The sequence below is a fragment of the Bactrocera tryoni genome, chromosome 1 (genome assembly GCF_016617805.1).
Source record: "Bactrocera tryoni isolate S06 chromosome 1, CSIRO_BtryS06_freeze2, whole genome shotgun sequence".
Taxonomy (NCBI): Eukaryota; Metazoa; Arthropoda; class Insecta; order Diptera; family Tephritidae; genus Bactrocera; species Bactrocera tryoni.
The window spans coordinates 57960012-57983456 of NC_052499.1; the positions used below are offsets into that span (position 1 = coordinate 57960012).

The 23445-nt window shown below is 35.7% G+C and overlaps 1 protein-coding gene across 1 annotated transcript; it reads right to left on the reverse strand.

Moving 5' to 3' along the window:
- Nucleotides 1-18614: 18614 nt before the first annotated feature.
- LOC120775458 (peptidyl-prolyl cis-trans isomerase G) lies at nt 18615-23394 on the reverse strand. The gene is made up of 8 exons (XM_040105646.1): nt 22907-23394; nt 22276-22363; nt 21630-21659; nt 21424-21563; nt 21224-21365; nt 21053-21164; nt 20782-20955; nt 18615-20711 (listed from the first exon to the last, which is right to left on the reverse strand). The coding sequence occupies exons 1-8, from the start codon at nt 23229-23231 to the stop codon at nt 18891-18893; spliced, it is 2832 nt and encodes a 943-aa protein (XP_039961580.1). The 5' UTR covers nt 23232-23394; the 3' UTR covers nt 18615-18890.
- Nucleotides 23395-23445: the final 51 nt, after the last annotated feature.

Genomic DNA, 23445 nt, shown 5'->3' on the forward strand with positions numbered 1-23445 from the left:
AGCTAAGGTTATTAAATATTCGAGGACTGGAAAAATAGTTGGCATAAGTTTGTGGAGGAGATTTCTTTGAAGGCAACAAAATAAATATTGATGAATAATTAAATATTTTGCATTTTATTTACAATTTCCGACCAACCTTCTGTGACAATATATTGGGTGATGTAGTTGCAGTCGTATATCTCCAGTGCTACTGTTGAGAAGGTGAGATTTCATGCTTCATTTAATCAAAAAATTAAATTCGGGAAACTTGAAAAAAGTTACGGCTGTTCAAAAATTAGTGAAAATAATGAAGAAATTCGCCATATTTTGAAATTTTTTATATAAAAAAGAAAAAAGAATGCTACGCAAGCCACCAATGAAATTTGTGAACTTTACGGAGACGATGCAGTATCAGTTCGTGTAGCACAACAATGGTTCGCTCGTCACTGGCCAATCTCCTGCAGTTATGACTCCAGGAATATTGCATGTAGACCACTGCTGTGTGCCGTTTGCCTTCCCCGACGATAGGCTTCGACGTGCAGGTCATTTGAAATAAGTCTTGATAGTATTTGTACTCCGCGTTCGTTGTGATCTTTGTAACCGAATTTAGGACAGGACTAAGTATATTTCCATACAAACTTGGAATATTCTTTTTATAATCAAAATATCGGACACACAGCTGGTTTTACTGAGTTAAATGTATTATATCTAATAAAAAGCTAATCCTTTTGTGCTTAAAAATTAGTTATGAAAACTGAAAGTAATATGTACAAGTATTATATAATTGAGGAAAAACTAAAAAAACTAAATGATTTCATAAAATTATTTGTTTAATTTAATTTTTCTTACGGGGCTCCCGCTTTAGGACTTCTACACTCTACTACATTTCACCGCCGCAACAAAAAGTGTACTTCATTATGAACCGACTAATGAGTAATTGTCATGGTAACGTACACACTGCCGTAAAATGCCACATTTCATATGAAATATTCCATTCCCAGCGTCACAGGTATTAAAGCAACATTAAAATAGCAAATCCAATGCCATGAAATATAAAACAAATATTGTAGGCAATTTGCTTCATTTTAATTAGTTGTAAGTGATATTCGTAATTTATTATTTAAAAATTATCATGCGCAAAACATATGTAGTTATGGAATAGCAGGTAAGCACATACTGCTGCGGGCAAAAAATAATAAGACTTTTTAATTTAAATTTCGCGTGAAAATCCATTCGTCGGAATATTAATATAATATTATTAATGAAAATTCTTAATGGAACAGTTTGCAGTTATTTTCTCTTGTCTGAGGTTAAATGTAATATCTCGGCACACTTGTCGAGACAGTTAAGACCCTTATTGCTAAAATTTTGTATATCAAATTTTTAACTAAAAGAACCTTTCCGCGGCACATCTAATGATTTTATGCCTGCCCATTTGAGTTTTCTGATCACTTTTCATAATAAATTAAACCGTAAAAATTTATTAAATATAACTTCATTTTAAATCTTAGCTGTTGAGATTTTAGTTTCTGTAGCTGAGCAATGTAGGATCTCGACGCTTAAAAACCCTCTAGTCATTCGTTGTGTTATTAGGAGACCACTTGTTTTTTTTTCAAGTAATATATCAGACCCAAACTATGTAACTTAAGTGGCCAATTAACAGAAAAATTACTTCATGTGACATTTTTCCGAATGCAGATAGAAAGATTAGACATTATTTACAGCTGTTCCAACTGCAAATGTGGCTTTACTTACTTAGACTGTGTTCACACGAAGACTCTTTTGTAGGCGAGGGGACATTTACGGAAAGACAAACGAACCGTGGCGCGCCTGCTCGGGTGACACGTTCGCTGCTACGCAATGAGCGACACTTAAAGCGAATTTGCGACTATTAAGCGACAAAAGAGTCTTCGTGGGAACGCATTCTTATACGAGAAGCGAGAAATGAACACAGAACGAAAATTTTCGAAATAAATGTCCAAAATTGTGAACGTTTTCACTGTCAATCCTTGCATGTGAACCATACAAAGCATATTAAGCATAAATGTCAAACGCAGGTTTTTACTTTGACAGCTGATTTGACAGCTTTTACTTTAGGAAATACGGTACTTTTAAATGCCATTCTTTTGTAATATTGACGTGTAGTATTTTTCTCCATAAATCAATATGTGTCAGTATAAAGTAACGACAATCTGATGGGTTTTTGAAGTTTCAATGTAAGTCACACACAGTTGTGAAATGAAGAAATATGCTTTTCCAAAACCGGAAACACAAAATCAAAGCGGAAATACAATAAATTTCCATAAAAAAGTTATGCTTACTACAAACAAGCAATATTGAAGCAAGCGACTCAGTTTCGAAGAGTAGTGGTGAGAGTGGATGTTATTGAGGTAGTAGGTTAGTTGGCCGGGAAGCACTCGTGTTGACTTTTAGGACGCACTTTCAACACTACCGCCTTTAAGATTACCAACGTGCGCACATTTTTGCACAAAAATAACGTAAACATTTTTTTTTTGGAATTTGTATATTTACATATGTGCGCGCTTTCAGCTAGCAGCTGCGCTGGATTTCAACGGTAACAACACGCCTTAGATGTCTAAAACGTTCCTACCTTTCAGAACTTATGCAAAAGATTTTGTGATTTTTTGAGGACTTTATCTGAGAAATTACAAATTCCTTTATTTATTTGTAAAAAAGTTTTTCCCTTTGCCTTTTTACGCCTTAACAAGTTGGCCTTTGGCACAATTCTAGCTGAAGCATGGTAAGTACACCGAGGCGTATACGTAATCCACGGTGCTTTGGAGTGCTTGCTTGCAAATGCCACTGACTTTGCATGGATTTTGTGCGGCTAAGACCATATGCCAGTATATTATTTAAGTCCTTTACAAATATACACATTAATACAAACTTATATACATAACAAATACTAGCTTACATGTGCTTATAGAACATATGTGCGCATATACATATAGAGAAGGATGTATGTGAGTATTTACTTTACAGTTATTTTGTTTATACATGTATGTATGTATGTGCATGTGTGATATTACTTGGATTCTGTGGTGGAAAATATTTGCGCTATAAATTATTTAAGACTGTCAGCAACAGCCCTGAGCGCTACAGGTGAAGAAGTCTTTACCGAACATAAATACACTTGCTCGTGTTTACATGTTGAATGATGGCAGTTATTAGAATTTTTACTTGATTAATGTGTGCGTAGGCATTTTTTGCACTAACATGCGAATTTTTAGAATGCAACAAAATTTTAAACAAATCACTTTGTAAGCAAAAAGTAATTTATGTGAAAAATAATATTTTCCTTTTAATCGGTCCAAAGTTTACTGTGGAATTGCCAAAGAATTTTTTTTTTTGTTTTCAACCCTTAAACTGCTTAAACGAGAATACTTTACATGGCCACTGGAAAATAAATTTATGTCTGATGGTATTTTCCAGTGGTTTTATTGCCATTTCTTAATAAGTTTCATCTGAAAAACCGAGAAAATTATTTTTTCTTCCGGCAAGTTGACGGTCAATATACTGAGTGGATCTTACCAGTGTGGCTTCAGGCTTGGAAAATCAACAACTGACCAGATATTCACCATGCGCCAAATCTTGGAAAATACCCTTGAAAAGAGAAACAACGCACACCACCTCTTCATCGATTTCAAAGCTAATTTTTACAGCAGGCAAAGGAGTTGCCTTTATGCTGCTGTGTCTGAATTTTGTATCCCCGCAAAACTAATATAGCTGTGTAAACTGACGTTAAACAATATCAAATTAATTCGAGCTTCAGATGTGAATAGAGAGACGCCGATGGTATCGATATCAATGGCCATAACAAAGAAGCATATGGGTCTGGTAGTGAACGAGGGTAAGACGAAATATCTCCTGTCATCAAACAAACAGTCGTCTCATTCGCGACTTGGCTCCCAAATCACTGTTGGCAGTTATAACTTCGAATTCGTAGATAATTACGTCTATCTTGGAATCATCGTTACACCAACAACAACGTCAGGCTCGAAATCTTAAGCCGGACAACTCCTGCTAACAGGTACTTCTTCGAATTGAGTAGGCAATTGAGAAGTAAAGTCATCTCTCGACGAACAAAGACCAAATTCTACAAATCACTCATCATCCCCGTCCTGCTAAATGGTGCAGAAGCACGATGACAACATCTGATGAGTCCACGTTACGAGTTTTTGAGAAAAAGGTTCTTCGTAAGACTTATGGTCCTTTGCGCATTGGCAACGGCGAATACTGCAGTCGATGGAACAATGCGCTGTACTAGATATTCGACGACATTTACATAGTTCAACGAATTAAAAGATAGCGGCTAAATAAGCGGATAAAAAGACTCTAGCTCTAAGAGTATTCGACATACATAGTAGCCATTGAGGCAAGCAGAGAAATAGGAAGACCTCCAAATTTATCAGAATGATAGCTTCAAACATTTACATACATACATATACATATACTCATCCTTAGTACTTGATTCTCTCTATTTAATCAAAACTCAATTATTTCAATTTCCTTTCATGTAATTTATTATATCCGTTTTGAGATCACAAAAGTGTTCTAGAAAGGAAATTGAAATAATTGAGTTATTTTCTAAAGCAAAAAGCAGTGAACTTGATTTTTTTTTAAACAACTAAATTCAATTTATTTGCTTCCATTTTATAACCGTAAATCAGAGAAGCGTAAAGCAAAGCGGAACGTGTTTATATCGATTCATGTGATGTAAGTCAATAAAGGCACATATAATAGAGGGTATCTAATCACTTAACGGTAAAAAGTATTAAAGTCAACTGGAAACCCTTCACATTGGCAGGTATTTATAAATAAGAATGAACGGAACCCAAACAACTACACAGCACACACACCATAATTAGCAACTTCTTATGCGTGTTTCGGTTCTTCGATGGCCAAATAAACTTAATGTTCGGACATGCGTGCCATTATTCGTGCACGGAAGGGAAAAAAGGGTCAGGCACGTGTCGTCCTCGCTCTTTTCAATGTTTTTTTATATTCCGTTGTCCCTTTGCCTTTACTTTCACATCATATTTCCGTAATGCTAAGCAGTAAAAGCAAAATTTATCGATAGGACTTCACTTAGTAGTGGTTTTCTTTTCTTTTTTTCAAAATCAAAGATGAAAATGTAAAATTATATCGTAAAATATGAAATACAATGCCTATGGAGATACTCATGATTCGCATTTGATAAGCAAATTGACAAGAAGTAAGTTAAGATATTTATTTTATTTAAATTAGGAAATGAAAAAGTATTTGAGGTTTCCACTTATTTGAAGCAATTTGATAGAAAAGCCTTCCAAACTAACGAATTTTAATCAGTAATGAATATATAATAATACAAAGAATGAAGTCAGTTTAACGGGATATTCATCTAACGGGTGATCCAAGTAGAGGTACTTTTTCCAATAGCCTTTCTTGACAGATTACGGGTGAATGACTTGGCACATTTTACGTCGAGATTTTCAATTGTAAGCATACAAAAATACAGCTTGTGCAAGAACTGAAGCCGCTCGACCTTCCCAAGCGACATCGCTTAGCTCTATGGGCTCTTGAAAAGTTCCCTAAAGATCCGAGGTTTTCGGGTCAAATTTTGTTCAGCGATGAGGCCCATTTCTGGCTCAATTGGTAGGTAAACAAGCAAAATTGCCGCATTTGGGACGCAGAGCAACCTGAAGAGATTCAAGAGCTATCACTTTATCCAGAAAAAAAACGGTTTGGTGTGGTTTGTGGCCCAGTGGGTTCATCGGTCTCTCCAAAAATGATGCCGGTGAGAACATAACAGTCAATGGCGACCGTTATCGCGACATGATAACCGACTATTTGATGCCTGAAATTGAAGCTCGTGATCTCGGCGACATTTGGTTTCCACAAGACGGTGATAGATAGAGATAACCTTCAAAATGGTTTTGTGGAAACTGTTGTATAGAAATAAGTAAATAGCACAAATAAATTTTACACAAAAATTTTAAATTTTCATCTATTTTATAAAGTCACTTACTGGAATTCTCACCCAAATTGCATGAAACAAAAAAGAGAATTAAGTATTATTTCGCAGTAAAATATTAGCTCGAATAAGAACAATGTACTGGTCAAAATCCTTTTACAATTACTTTGAACTTATCGAATAAAGACGATAAAGTTCTCTCTCACTTTTTCATGACAGTAATTCTTTCAGATATTTGTCGAAAACGGATCGGCTATCATTTTCCTGGATGCGCTTACTATTTGATCATGCATTTAATGAAAACATATAACAATGAATATTAGCTACAGGTATTAGAAGAGTTGGCTGGTGTTCACTAACTGCTAGAAGTTGATACATTGACAGAATTTGCGCGAAACTAATCTCATAGAAACGTTAACAGAAATCTCTGATAGCGCTGTTGAGTTATTAACATGTGATTCAACTGATAGGTGGCTCTCAGTACGTTTGAATCTCTCAGCGATAATTGTTTCAAGTTACTACAAAACATAACATATTTTATATTCAAAAACATATGCAACCCCCGCACTTATACAAAATTAACCTATACTTTCGCATACAGTCACAGATTTATTTATATAATTGAAACCCACAATAATCGTGCTCATCAGCATAATCCTTGATGTCCCTGTCTAAGTGTTTATCTTATTTATTTAATTTTTTTTTTGTTTTCAGTTCACTCACCTGTTGTTTTGCTCGTTGTCAATAAGCCATTTTCGCACAGGATCAACAGATATTTAATTAGTAGTTGAACTAAGATGCTGTGTTGTAGCAAACACATTGCCATCAAAGTAATTGATATCGCCCACGTCGTTGATTGCGTCGTTAATAACTTATACAAATGCTACACGCTCCAGTGGGGCGGTGCCAATGCAGCCACAGCCGCCAGTGTTGCCAAATGATGTTGTTATTGTGATCACAACTATGTATAATTATTGTTGTTATTACACATAAGCATATGTATGAACTTGTGAAACACAATGTAGGCGTTGTCCTTGCTCTCAAGGATATTTAACCAAAACTTTGCGGCATGCAACTTTTACGAAGTTCCAAAATTTCGTTTTATTCTATGTTGTTGTAATTATTTGATTATTTTTATTAGATTTTATTATTTTTCAACAAATTTCATTATATTTTTTTTACCACTTTTTGCACTTTTTTCGCACGCACACGTTTCTCTTTTATTTATTTACTTTTGCCTTCTTTCTTGCACATTCATTTTGATTAATCGCTGTTCCTCAATATTGATATTCTTGTAAGCACACAAATTATGGCAAAAGAAAAAAAAAATAATAAACACTTTTGGTCAACAATCAAACTCGGCAAATAAATCAAAGTTCACTTTTTCTCATTTTGCAGCAGCTGTACAAAATTGTTCTACAACAAACAACAGTTTCTCTAAATGCGTAGCTTTCTTTTGCGGACTAGGAAATTACATTTAAAGTTTTCCGCAAATGGAAAAAATCAAAACCTTATTTATTACTCATTCTCTCTTAAGCTTCGAAAAAAATAATGAAAAAATAAGGTTTGAATTGACTTCGAGTAAAAATTAAGGTTTTAGTGACTTCGTGTAGGGATTGTACGAGCAAGAAATGCAAAGTTAAGTTAGGTAGTCAGACCTTAACATCTCTTATGGATCGACTCAACACATTTTGAATAATTTTTTGGTTACGAAACGTGGCCATTAGGAAGTCCATTGTGAAATCACGGAACTAAAATCCCCTTAAACTATTGTGTCCTCTCTGTAGACCAGTGCGTGGAGTGGAGTTTCGAAAATTAATCACTGCTTACAATCAAAAATCTCAACATCTCTCTTTCCACCCGTTTCCCAGATCAAGCTCGAGCAGCGCTGCCTAATAGAATCTACCGTATATAAAGATACTTTTTTGTACTTGTATACTCTTGTATTTGACGGATGTAATAATTTAAATTCTGCAGATCATGGATATTTTATTTAAGTAAGAGCCGCTATGAAATTGAATTCATTGATTGATTGAAAAAAAACTTAAATTCGAAATATTGAATAGGAGGACAGGTGCCCTTGGTTACTGAAAAAACCATAAATAAAGGTATATCCAAACTTTATAATATTTTTGAATAACCAAAATTGTGTCCATCGGACAATCTACTGTCTTCCTTTTTTCTAATAATTTCTTGATGGTTCCCCACCATTGAAAAATACTAGAAAAATATACAGAAACACCAAGGACCCACATGCTTTCAAAGTATCGGCTATCCCCGGTTTAAGATGCATTTAAACTATATCAGGAAGACCAACGTGCTTTTATTCTGTTTTAACTAAAATCAATGCTCAATGTGCCGTAGATCAGATCAATAATTTGGAAATTAGTCTGATTTAGCTGTACAATGCTTCCAACCCTGAATAAGCGGCTACGAAATCTTTGAAAATGTTGCAGAAGTGTTTTGAAGTGAGGATCGTTAAGTAATTGAAACTTGCTTCATGAATTTCTTCCATCCACATCTGTTATAGAAGGCAAAGCTGAATAAACAGTGATGGATAATCGTTATGTTAGTATAACAACTCTTATGGATCGTCTATGCTGGACTCGCACCAAAAGCCCTGAATATTTCGCAAAAAGAACTCGACGTCGGAGTTAGCAAAAGGGATGTGTGACAACGTACATAGCTTAGAATCCTGCATTCATCAAACGTACATATATTTATTCGTGACGAGACGTGACTTATGAATATGATGTCGCAACTGTCCAAAACTCTGGTGAATAGTGCTCCAAAAATTAACTCAAATGGAGCAAATCATCAAAGGCCATCCTAGCAAAGGCTAATTAAAGGCTTTCGTGCTTATATCGGCTCAAGAGCGATAGTAAAGATTTGAATAAATATACGTGAAAATGTAATTTTTTGTCGTTTGTCCGGTTGAAATTCGACCAGATGTTATGATTGAGTGCGGAATGGTTTTTTAAATGATAAAGATCACATCTGAATTTGTTGTCTCTTAGTGAAAATAAAGTTAGATAAGAATTTCAACGAATATAAAAAATCAAAACGTGCAGTGGAATTTCAAATAATCATTTTAACCTTTGAATAATCTCTAATTCATCTATACAACACCACAAGCTATAGGCTTTTCTTTAAAATTACAAAATCTCAGAATATAATCTGTACTTCCCACATATTTGTAATAATATTACCTAAATTTTCCAGGAATCGAATAAAGCCTTTTGGCTTGTTTGTCGATAAAGCCGAAGCGGTGCATTTTCCGCTGAAATATTAACAAGTGTTTACTCTGCAAGGAAGGCTACCACTCAAATACACCTACATGCATACACAAGCCCACAAATTATATAAATGAATCCGTAAACATATGTATGTACATATGTATATGTAGGTTTGTGCCTGGCAGTGAAATGTGAGCGCAAATAAAATGCTTCCTTTATTCACCTTCAGCCACATAAATAATCACTCAATCGTACACACTTACATATGGTATATGTCCATATGTAGGTGAGAGTTGGAGATTTATGACAACATAAATATTAGCCATCATCTTCAATACACTCAAGCTGCACATTAGTGACAGAGTTGAGCGAGTGAAATTTGATGAACCCTTAATTTAATAAAAGAAAAAGCCAGATAACTCGTGTGTTGTCAAGCTATTTTCCTTAATCTAAAGCATATTTGCATATATTATGAAGTTTCGCTTTGCCCGAGAGAAATGAGCTTTGGCCTACAAAAAGAAGATTTTAAAGGATGACTTAATGACGGCATGTCCTTTTGGTGCTTAGGCCAAAGTTTAACAACAATTATGCGGAATAACAAAGATTTTTTAAAAGATCAGAATGCATAGGTGGTATTACGATTTAAGACACCTTTATACAAGTAGTACTCTATTTTTATGATGTCTTTTATCCTTAATTTGTAAAACCGGCAATATCGAAATCTTAAGTTATGCTTTATAACTAACTATAAAATTTAAAAACCCTAACGGTACATATTTTAACTCAACCTGACCTCGAATATTAAAAAATTTCGTAGGAAAATATACTCCTCGGAAAGTTTTCTTAAAACTGAGTTGGACTTTTATAAAGCGCAATTCTTTTTTTATTGTATTTCTCTTGCAAAATTATTCCCAACTGTGGGATGGCATTTCAAGCTCCTTACATACAGCTGCAACCGAAACCATTGGTTTTCGGAAAATGCAAAAGAACAGCTGCTACGATGAGGAGGGTTGTGTTGTAGTGGAAAGATAGCAGACAGCCTACCTCGCAATGTTACAATGGACCACAACACGTGTGGGAGAGAGTTGAAGAGGGAAGCTAGAGGTCTAAATGAGTAAGTACGAAGAGTTCGAAGAGCTCGCATTCGCGACTTGGCTCCCACTTTAAGAAGTCATAACTTCGAAGTCATAGATAATTTCGTCTATCTTGGAACTAGCAGTAACATCAACGTCAGTCTCGAAATCCAACGCAGAATAACTCTTGTTGCTTCTTCGAACAAAGACCAAACGCTACAAATCTCAAAAACCGAGGGACTAGTTCGCGTATATACAGATGACCATGGTTAAATCGACTCAGCTCGTCTTGTTGATCATTTATACTCGTGACAAATCTAATATAACCTGTTCAGGGTATAAAAATGCTCACTGCGAAAGACTTCATCGAAGATTTGCTATTTTACATAGAAGAAAGTGAGTGTCAAATTAAAGATACAATAGAACCAAGTAATACTAAAAAGGTCTCAAGGTAAGCGACACTTCCAACATGGATGGAGTTTATAAATGAAGTTGGCTCGATCACGGGTTGACAAAACTGTCAAAATAACAAATAAAATCTTAAAAGATTAAGCATTCGCTCTTAATTTGTGCTTAATTTGTGATCGTAGCTGTACGTAATTCTTCTGAAAATTGGTTTTTATACTTTTTGTCAGCTATGTAAAGGTGTGTTGCGAACACTCATCAATTATCGTAAGGTTTGTATGAAGCAACACTAGTGTGTTGTGTGCTCCTTTAGGTCTCCACAAAACGTAGCGTCTTACTTCCTTTTTGCCAGCTACGCGCGTTCGCTGCTTCAACTGCTGCCTTTTAAGTTATTTTCGTTTTTTAAGGCTGCCACTATTTTGCCTGAAATATTTCAGTGTTTTATCTGTCATTTATATAAGCTTATATACATATTTGTGTATACACATCATCTATATAGTATGTACATACATATATATGTACATTTAACTGAGCAGTGCTTTTTCGCCTGCAACGCTCATCGAATGCCAGGATACACAAGCTCAACAAAACTCAGCGCGTTCTGTGTGTGCCAATGTGTGAGTTGTACGCTTTTTTGGCAATTTCATTTTGCTTTTAGCATTCTATACGTCGTTTGGACTTGTGGTGTACCAAGGTTTCGACAGTTATTTTTTCCAACTACTCTCCTCTACACATCCATACATGCATATCTTCTACGGTTTATATTTTACTTTTCTTCACATTTAATTCTTCTGAAATTTGCTTGCATATAATTTTTGTTTTTGTTTCTGTTTTTTATTTTATTTTTTGCACTGTCATGTGCGTCGGTTGCACTCAGCACCGCCGCTGTTGATCGTTGCCACTGCTTTTTCATCGCTTTTCGTTCTTTGCTCACTGCTTTTATGAGCTTTTTAGTTTCGCATACCAAAAAGCATCACAAATAAAAAAACAAGTCAGCACAACAAAAAGTAAACACAAGCAAAAAATAATTATAGGTATAAAAAACTGTGAAAATAAATTGCAAAAAAGACAAATTGAAATTTATGCAAAATAAATAAATAAACGAGCGGGCGCTGGAGCGCACGCTGGAGCATGCACAAAAAAACTGTACATTTTTTTGTTGACCAGTGTATTTTTTGTTGCTGTTACTTATATTTTGCCATTGTTGTTGCTTTTGCGCTTTTCGAAATTTCTTAAACTCTGTTCAGTTTTAGAACGCTTCTTCTTTCTCAGTTTTTATTTTGTGTTGTTGTTGCTTTTGGCATTTGTATGCATTGCGGCACTCGTTCGCTGCTATTTCGGTTGGTGTTTTTGGTGTCTCTACATATGCATGTCCAGCAGTACATGTGTAGTATTTCTAACGTCTTTCGCAGCTACTTGCTTTCACATATACTCTCTACCATAGCTACATACATACATACATATGTAATTTTGTACCTATTTTGTTGTTTACTTCTACCTTTGTTGTCACTATTTTGTGGCGGTTTCCGCTTTGGCTGTTGCGCCGGCATTTCATATTTGTTTATTTCATTCTTATTGTTTTTGTTTCATCTTTACTTGTGTGGCTGCGAATAATTCTTGATTTTCGAATATTTTCAATACAAAACATTGTTTTATATTTTCTTTCTTTTTATATTGCGTTGCCTCATTATTGCCTTTTTATTTAGAAATTTCACCAATCTTTTCTAAGTTTATCAAGGTTTCCTTTTTCACGATTCATTTACTGATATGTATATGAACTGTATTATGCTTCCGTGTCACTTTTGGACAATTGACTCTTTTCACAACTTTGGTTAGGGAAATATTGGAATATGGCTCTGTGGAACGTAATTGTCAATACCATTTGCTAACTTAGAATTCGTTCAAGAACTAATTTTCTTTTTTTCCGATTCTACAGACGGAAAAAGCAACTAGACCGTTCTTATTACATGCACTAAAAATTATTTAGTTCTCTAATTATGAGAATACTAAGAGACCACCATGTTACATAAATTTACTAAATATTTATTGTTCAAACGATTTCGGTGCCACATTAACTATGTATGTTTGATTGCTGTTGATATTTTAACTTTTCTTCGAGATTCGCAGGGTACTTTTTATTTGCATGATATCGTCAAGTCACACCACATTTCCCAAATAAGCTGGACAATGAATCATGAAATAAAAAAAAAAAAAAAAAGGCAGTCAACCTAAAGAGCTATTGACACTCAATCAAAATTTCATCATAATGTTTCAATGCTCTTTTTATTGCTTTTCCTTTACTTTCACCAAATTTAGTTTGATTTTCAATCCACTGTTACTATGTGATACTTATTTGTTGTACTGGTATTTTGCTCCACCATTCCTACAACTCTCCTGAATTAGTAATATTGTATAACGATATGGGTATTTATGCATATGCATGTTTGTAGGAATAACTTTGATGTAACAAAGCGATGACTGTATCGGTGACGTTTGCGACCTCACTACACCAATTCTACCGAAAATTTCACTCCAAATCGTGCTGAAGGCACTCCTTGCCGAAATTTGAAAGTCGCTTGTGGTTTGAGGAGCTTTCTGGCTACCAACCGTTTCGAGGAGGCGCAGAGTACATTTACGTATGTATATCTCTATATAGCATACACATGTATGCATCTATATACATACATATGTATATATGTGTGTATATACAATATAAGATATACATATGTACATGCATATACAATGTATTATATGTATATAAGATTTTGCTACGTAAGCGCGACTTTAAGATTTTGTACACCAAAAAATTCGATTTGTTACTCAATTGTCGGCTTTACTGCAAGCAATGAATAATTACTCAGCAATTGGCAGGTATTAATTTGCATGCATACATACAATATAAGTACATATGCTTGTATGTATGTGCGTATGTATATATTTCGGCATTTACTTTTCCAATACATCCCGATTTATCGATGCTTCGAAGCACTTACTCAAAATGCTAAATTCGCATTTGTGACACACGCAACTCCTCCGCACCATTTACTTCGATTTTGTTTTGATTTAATTTGTTTTCTTCATTTTGCTTCGTATTTTCATTTCATACGCATACATATTTTCAATCACCAATTTATTTACATACAGTGCTTCGACTTCGTGCTTTTGTGCAGTTAACGTTTGGCATTTCCTCTACGTTTTAACCGTGTTGCTTGAGCGATTCACTGTTATTGCGTTTTACTTTTGAGCACGCACATCCTTTTTGGCAAGCAGCGCTGCCAATTGACTGCCACTGCGCTGCCGGAAGCGACGTTGCCGGCAAAGAGGCTGCTCTCAAACCTTACCGTTTCTGTGTTTGGACCTAAGCTGATTTTTTCGCCGACTTTTCGCATGGCTTTCGTCGGTATGTATGTATATAGGTGTGTTTGTCTTTATTTTATTTTCGGCATTATTCAAGGTTACTTTGTTGTTTTTGCTGGAGCTGTCAAAATTATGTCATATTTTGATGGATGCTTTTACGCTTTACGTTTATTGAATTAAACTTGGCAACAAAACACCCTGCAAAGTTAGAACATACAGCAACTTAAGAATTGTCAAGTTGTCTTCTATAATGCGACCACGCCTATTTCTATGCATTTTTAAATAACTAAATGTGTAAATAATATATTATATTGTACATACATACATACGTCGTATGCAAATATGTGCATGTTTGTGCACGCATATCAATCAATGACTTACAATCGCGCCACCCACCCACTCTACACCGTTCGGCACTATGCGACGTAAACACGTTAGTACCGGCTTTTCAGCTGTGTCGCCGCCTTCTACTTTATTATTTTCTTTATTTCCGCTTCACTAAAGTTGCAACTACAAACATTCGCACACATGCGAATACATACATACATAAATATGTTTGTATACACATTCCTTTCTCTTGCTTTTCGCGGCATTAGTTTCTACTTTTGCATTTCATACTTTCCCTACAATGCTTTTTTGCATGCTTTCCTCGTTTTGTTGTTGTTATGTTCACTGTTAATGCGATTCTGCAGCGCAAATACAATAAATTGAAAAGTGAAGCCAACTGCGGCGAAGTGGCTGCAGCGCTGCTTGTATAGCGACAGCGACGCTTTGACGAATATTGTATTCGTAATTTACTTTCCGTTTCTACTCGTACACACACATGCACATATGTATGTATTTTTGCATTTTCTCTACATAACTTAGGCCTACCACAAAATTGGATGCCCTAGAAATCTTTGATAATTTGCACAAATATCGTCATATTCCACTTACTATTGCACAAGAAGTGTATGCGCACCGATTTTCTTATTGGAAACTCACTTCAAAGACGCGAAATTACTTTTGTATTGCCATTGTTTGCCGCTGCGTCAACTAATGTGGCTTCTGTTAAGCCGGTAAACGCTGGTATTTTCTGCATTCTTTTTGAAACTCACAACTTATTTCACTTCATTAACATACTGTTTGAATAACAACACATTCTTTTGTTTACACCGAAAACACCAATTGATTAATAATAATAATTTCGTTAAAACATTTCACCGGCCGGTTGGCTTTGCCACCGCACACACTCGTTATGCTATTACCGAGTTGTCGCGTACCTTCCGCTAAATCGTTATTACATCCGAACACGTTCTGAGCGTTTGTAGAACTGAATGTGGCAAAAGCTGACGGAAGCATAAAACTTTACAGACAAATTCGAAGCGCTCGCTTGGTGCGCTCTGCATATGATGGTGAGCACGCAATTGCTCTCGCTGCTCTTGCCGCTGGCGCTGCTGTTGCTGCAACAATTGGGTGGCGGAGCAGGAAGGCGCATCACACACGCTTGTGTTTGACAGGATTGTTGATATGTGTGTGTATTTGTTTTTATTAGTGGAGCCGGCGAAAAGCCGCTTCATCAAATATGTACGCATTGCGTACAGTGGGTTGAAGTGGTTGTAAATGTGTTGTACATACATATGTATGTATGCATGTTATATTAAAATATAAGTACATATTTACTCATAATGAAAAATAATGTGCGGGTACATATTAGAAGTAGAAAAAAATGTTGTCGTTTTCATTTTTGAAAATACCAAGATTTACTAGAATCTATTCGTTATAAATTGGACTATACTATCTGGTTATTAATAGTTTATTAAAAAAATGTAAAATAAACTTTATAACGAGACGTTTTCCTGCTCTTAGATTAACATATAAAATTAAATTAGTAAAATGCAGGCAATGATTTCTAACAAAATGGCGTTTTTTTGTAAGGACAGTCCTCATAGCCAGACATCTCCCATTACTGGATCAATTTCCTGAACGCAATGTTTTTACTATTATTTTCATACAAAATAAGACGGACATGAGTAGATTCCTACGACTGGAACCGGATACTATTTTGATATTATTTCTTTCAAATCTCTTATAAACGGACAAGATTTCATAAAAAAAAAAAAATTATGTACATTTTATGGTTACCGCTTTTTTAAATTTTTATTAATTTTTGGAGTTTTGAAACAATTTTTTTAGAACAATACGTAAAATGGTCACAACAAACAAATTGCGGGGTATTGGTGGCGTCTGGTTCGCGGTGGCTCAACGGAAACCAATGAGATTAGTGACATTCATTCACTCCTGGCTGACATTAGCTCGCATTTATTAGTTCAATAGAAATATATCTCTGAGTTGGAGCCCCCATATATAGACAGCTCCCTTCTGGACAAAAATGCTGCGTTGGTGAATATCCGGTTATGAGGAATATCATTGTTTATGTACATACTTATGTGTTTTCGCAGTAGCTTTCTCATGACAGAAATGAACTTGCAGCATTCAACTTTCGACAGATAGCAGAAAAAATACTTCAATGTTAATCGGAGCAGGATTGAACGCAGCTTCGATTAGCTCAGTGTTTGACTACGAACAAATTGCTGACGCTTCGTGCAAAAGAGACGGTTTGATTTCCGGTTCCGACTTTACTTCAATATACCTAGGTATAATTTCAGATATTATATCGAATATAAATAACGTCTTAACTATAGCGAAATAACATTCCATCCCACTGTAGAAACCATTATTACCTTGCCATTTTCCCTTACCCCGAACACGCACACTACATTTATTATTGCCTTATCCACGGCTTTGTGCTCTCAACGCCGCACATAATTCAATTTCGTGTGCTCAGCAATACACAAGTTCAAATACACACTTGCCTCTTGCGTGTAAATGTATCGGCAGCGTTAGAGTATTGCGTGATAAAAAAGGAGCGAAAAGCTATAAACCAAAAGCAAGAGACAATGGTGGGGCGCCACTAATGCTGCATCGCATAGCAAGTGGCTGTTTACATTGCCGGCAGCTCCACATAGCGTTTACCAGATGTATGCTTGTGCAAGTGTGTGTGTGTATCGCCCGTGCGCAACTCAATTGAGAGCTAAAAGCTATAGAAGCTTCAAAGTGTGAGCGGATACAAATACAGGTACTTATATTAAAATATCTGGAGAGCACAAAGTTTCGGTGGAAAATTGAAGTCAAAGCAAACGCTGTGATAAAAATGTGTATTATGTCATTGCAAAGTATGAATGAACGCGAGATTATATAGTGGCTAAAGCATGGACGATAAGCCCTAAAAGCACTAGAAAAATTTAGTTTTTTAATGTTTTTTATTTGTTAAAAAATATAATTTAGATTTGATAATAATTTTTAATTGTACTAAAAATAATTTTATGGATTTTTATCCACTTGGGAAGAGTCAAAAAATGTTTAATTTATTAAAAGCTCAGTACCGTCTTTGCAAGCCCATTCAATAAATAAGACAAATTATTATCTTTAAAATTATTATAAAAATGAGTTTAATATAGCCGAACTAAAATAAAATAAAATAAATAAATTCTGAATCCAAAAAGTGTAGACAACAGTGATATATTTAGTGCGCATACTATGTAATGAAAATGCAAACCTGTGTTGGTGTCATCCTTTATTGTTATTACTTCCGTCAAACTTGTTTGAGAAACATATTTCGTGGACATTTGTAAAGCGCGAAGTCGGATATGCATGTAAAACCTCTTCCAAAAGCGTTTTTTCATATTAGCAATAACTTCCAATTAGAATTAATAAGACTAGTGAATGGGTTTTCAATTTAGCTTTACAGAAGACGAAAAAACGAACTAGGACCCAAGAGTTTCAAACGAAAATTTTTGACGACCTTGGGATAAGAGTGCCTAGGTGCGTTTATCATAATATTAAATCTAACACATATGAGGTACTCACAACGTGTCATAAAGCATCGTAAAATCATAAATTTTTATACTAGTTTCAAAAATTTGTTGTTGGATTGCATACTAAAATAAGTTTACGCAAATACAACTCTGAACGCTATGCATTCGGTTCGTTATAACTTATAACTTTATGAGACTATGTGACAAAATAATTTAAAAAAGGAAAGACCTAATCAAAAAATTCTCATAGGTTATGTAATGGGAACTTATGTACGGTGTTCTTAGAAGCTTGCCATATACATGGATATTACATTATTTGGCAAACTACTCTACATAACATTTTCACAACATCTGAATTTTCATTTTACGCAAACGAGTCTGGAAGCTTGTTTGTCCAATGAGAGTAAAGTTGGAAACCGATTCGTTGAAATTCGAAATTGGATATAAACCCTTAATGGCCTCGAGATTATGTTTATATCAGAGTTTTTGTTGTTGCATTGGCAGAAAATAATTTTCCAATAGTGAGCAATGCTGCCGTGTGAACAGTTTTTGAACGGATATAAACACGGTTTCGCTTCAGTTATGTAGATTCGACTGTTATTGCTTTTGTTGTAGTTATTGTAACAGAAAACACACAAAACTTGTAAACTTATTGAACCTCTAAACCAATCAAACACAAACTCTTCACCATGACAACAATAAACTAATGCAACACCAACAATACACACTTAAATCACATTATTTTTCAGACCTTTTATTTAATTTTCATTTATAGTAAACATTCAAAAACGAAGATAAGAGTTAATTTTAATTTACATTGTTTCATGTCTTGTATTTGTGAGTGTGTTTGCCAATGGCGATTTACACGTACTCGTGTACAACTTCTTTCCAATTGGTATATATTTATGCGTATAAATATGTATGTAATATTTCAGAATAAAAATATTTTCAAGTAATTGAGTAAGTCTCCTTTGATTATACGTATTTTAGTGTATTGAACTAATAATTCTCAATTTGAGTCAGTGCCCGAAGTCCGTGTGTGTTTCTTCGACTTCTTGCGCTTCTTTTTCTTTTCCTTTGATTTCTCATCTTTGCCGCGATCCTTTGAACTGATGGCCTCGGCTACCGCTGCTATAACTGTCAACTTTTTCAAATTTTCATGTTCTTCCAACTTTTGTAGCGTCTCTAATTTGAGGCGTTCTAATTCTTCTAGCTCACGAGCAGTTTTTTCCTTCTCTAAGTCATCCAGACGTTGTTTTTCAGCACGTTTTTCTTCCTCCCTTGCGATTTCTTTACGCATATGATCCTTCAGCATTTGTGCGGCCTCTGCACGTTTCAACATCTTTTCGCGCATTTTATCAGCACTCCCTTCAGCAAAATTTACGTTGGCCTCCCCTGTACTCTCTTTTCTTGTGTCGGACCGTCGATCATGCGATTTGCGGCGATAATCTGCCGATTTGGAACGCCTTGGCGAACGAGTACCCGAACGTTTGTTGCGCGTTTCACGGTTTGGTGAACGTGATTTCGGATTTCGTGAACCCGCCTGCTCTTTGGACTTTGAATTGACACGCGGTTCACGAGACTTTGAACGGGAGCGATTATTACGACTGCGATCTCGTGAATCAACCGAACGTTTACGTATACGATCGCGACGTGGTGATCGAGATCGTGAATGTGGAGATCGGCTTCGTGATATAGAACGATCACGAGACCGTCGATCACGTGGAGGTGTTGGCCGACGTGTACGTATCGGTGAAAGTGGTAAGCGATTGCGATAACGTTCGGCAGAGCGACGGCGACGGTCCATGAATGGATTGCCACCACGTCTTCCGCGAAAATCTCGCCGTAGCGGTGAACGAAAACCACCTCTACGATTGGGAAATCGGTCGCGACGATCTCTTATGGGAGAACGACGGCGAAAAGAGCGAGAACGTGAACGTGAAGGATGCGAGCGTGAACGGGAACGTTGCTTTGAGCGCGATCCGCTCTTAGATCGATTGCGATTGCGACGAGAATTGTCTTTTTCTTTGTCCACATCACGATCCTTGTCTTTTGCTTTCTCTTTTTCGTCATTTTTATTTTTTTCCTTGTGTTCTTTTTCAGCGTTAGGCTTTAATTCTTTACTTTCATCTTTTTTAATTGCGCTGTCTTTCCTTTCTCTCCTACGATCTTTATCATTTTCTGCCGCCTTCTCTCTACCTCTTTCTTTTTCCTTAGCTCGATTCTTGTCGGGATCAGCATCTCTTTCCTTGTGTCGATCTTTTTCTGAAGTATTTCCTTCAATTTTTTTATGTGAATTTTGCTTTTTTGGAGTTTCCTTCTCGGCCGAGCCTTCTTCATTTTCACTGTCCGGTTGATGCTCATAATCCAGTGCATTCATGTCCATAGATTTCTTGCGCTTCGGTAAAGACTTCAACTCGGAGCTATTCTCAGAGCGGCGTTCTTTTGTCTTATCCTTTTCTTTATCATTCTCCTTTTCTCTTTCTCTTTCACGTGGTCTATCTTTCTCCGCACGTCGTTCATCTGGTCGGTCCTTGCGGGCATTATTTAAATTGTCTTTGCCACGATTTTTGCGATCAGGCGATTCACTGTATCGACCACCGTATGAGCTAGCATGCGACAACTCGAAGAAGGACTTCTTGGGATCTCTCCTCATCTCTTCGTGTCGCTTTTTGCGCTCAATCTCACGTCTTTTAATCTCCTCATCGCGTAATTTCTTTTCTTCTTCGAGTCGCTCCAAATCAGACAGTTTAATTGTGCGATTCTGCGCACGTTTCCAATGTGGAGGCGTTGTGCTGCGAGATCGACTGCGGGACGGTGTTCGAAAACGCTAAATTGATACAATGAATTAGTACAGTTCCTTTATACCTATTTAGGGCAGTCACTAAATTTCAACTTACGAACACTCCACGTCCTTTGATAATACGTCCACTGCGCGAGACAGGTACACGCTTTTTGGACCAACCAAACGCCGGCCGGTTCTCACTAGATCGTTCGTTACGCAATTCGCGTTTTTGTTCGCGCTCTTGAGAACGATCCAAACGGTCACCACGTAGCAAAAATTTATTGGAGACCTATCACAAATAGATTGGTTTCATTTTTAAAATACTATTTTAAGACATGTTAATAAAAGATTGAGCAAACTGCATTGTTTAATTGAAAGGAACATACCTCCGGTATTTCGTTAGGATCAATCTTGGTAACAGTCACAAGCGGATGTAATTCACCCTCGTCAGCTTCTTCATTTTCCCTCTCGTCTTCTTGACTCTGCTCCGTATCAGATCTTTGAATATTCAAGAATTTATTCATCTTTGTTATTATAATTTAATTTTAATTACTAACCGCTCATATGATTTTTCCCGTTTGCGATCTTTTTTCTTTTTTTTCTCCTTACGTTTGGTGCGCTTCTCAGTTTCTGATGGGGCATCTGAGTCTTCTTCAGCTGAAGATGCGGCACGCTTCTTTTTCTTTTTGTCTTTTTTAACTGTAATTTTGCATAACTATTAAATATCACTTTCTATTGTTATTGTTAGTTAACACACCTTTGACCTGGCGTACGAGTTCACCACAATTTGATATGGTAACATCCTGCAATGGACGTGAATTTTTATCGACTGGCAATTCCTCCAACTGGCGGACTAAATCTTGACCCGATATTACTTGACCGAATACCACGTGGACGCTAATAAATAAAATAAAGAATTCATTGAATAAATAAACGTTAAATGTAATAGCTAAATATACTTACTTGTCCAAGTGAGGCGCGGGTTGTGTAGTACTACAATGAAAAACAGAAGAAGAAAAATATGCTTTACACAGTGTACACATTGAGTTCGATTTCATTTGGTTTTGATTTGGTGCAACAAAGCAATTGAATTTTTCTACGTAGGACGTAGCGTGAAAATCCTGCTGTCGTCTCGCTTCCTACTACTGCACTCACTCCCCAGAAAGAAAGCAGCATGCACAGTAGTGGAGTAGTGTAGCAGGGCAGTTGTCGAGACCCCAACAAATTTATTAAAATAAGTCCAGCTGGTGCGGCACGGATGCCATAAAAACTAGCAACCGCAAGCTAGGGCAACGTCCAATGTGACGATTGCGATACCAATGTGTAGGCCCGTCAGCTGTTCACTAAATTTATCATCAATACTGCGTAAGTTAGCTTTATCGACCAGATCGATTCTAATACACTCTACTTTGTGACGACCTACGATTAGTGGCTAGCTAGATGATGACAAATCAATGATAATAATAACAACAATAAATCAATATAAATATATCTGTAAACAAAACATTTCGATTTAATGTGATGCTGCAAAGAGACGTTAGATATGAATACTAAAATTCTACTTGCTTTATAGATTCACACAATTAATTCTTAATTGCATTCAACTTACATGAAAAACTGCGATCCATTAGTGTTTTTTCCACGATTTGCCATTGAGAGCAAAAAGGGACGATCGTGTTTGAAATCGAAACTTTCATCTGAAGATATCGAGGAACAAATAAGACCATTAGTTGGGAAAAATTTGTATGTAATTATTGTATAACAATTTTTATTTATCATAATTTCGGAAATAACAAGAATAAGAAAAATTGGCAACAATATAAATGAACATACAAAATTTGGAAAAAACGTTTTTAAAATTTTATCTATAAAATTAATTTTTATTGTATTCCAGCAAGTACAGAAAAATTATATTCTACCCTAATTTTCAACTAATTAAATTATAAATGAATATAAATTAAATAATAACAAGGAAAAATATGGAATATCTGAATATTAGCTTATTTTAAAAATCCTTAAAAAACCATATAATTTTTTATTATTACACTGCTATAAAATTTACTATGAAAAGGATTTTAACAAGAAAATTTACAAATGTAATTGGTTGAGTTAAACTAATTATTTGTTATGATTTATTTCTTAATTTTTTTGCGAAGAATTTTTCAATCTCCACCTTCCAATTTTTAAAATATTTCACTAGGGACTTGAGGTGTAAATGATATTTACAAATTAAAACATACCTTCAAAAGTGCCACCGTAGATCGACTCGCCACCCGTACCGTTTCCAGCCGAAAAATCTCCAGCTTGTATCATAAAATCCTTGACAACACGGTGGAATATTACATTTTTGTAATGCAGCGGCTTGCCTGTAACCAAGCCGATGCCTTTCTCGCCAGTACAAAGTGCACGAAAATTGTCCACTGTTTTCGGTGCAACATCTTTAAATAATTCAAAAACTATGCGACCAACATTTAAGCCACCAATCGAAATATCGAAAAAACAACGCGGTCTCGCTGCAGCATTTGCTGCGGCGGACGTTGATGCCAATCCCTCGGCCACAGTCATTTTCAGCACTTTTTTACTTCTTTAATATATTTCTGCTAAAAGATATTTATTCAATTACATTTAACACTTCCTCTTATATAAGTTTTATTTAATAATTTTTCTATTTTCCCGTTAGTTTCATGAAAAAAGCGGTTTTATCTACACAATGGTAAAACGTTGGCAGATTCTGAAGAAAATTTCTTTTGCAAATGTTATGACATTTGTGGAATGTGGA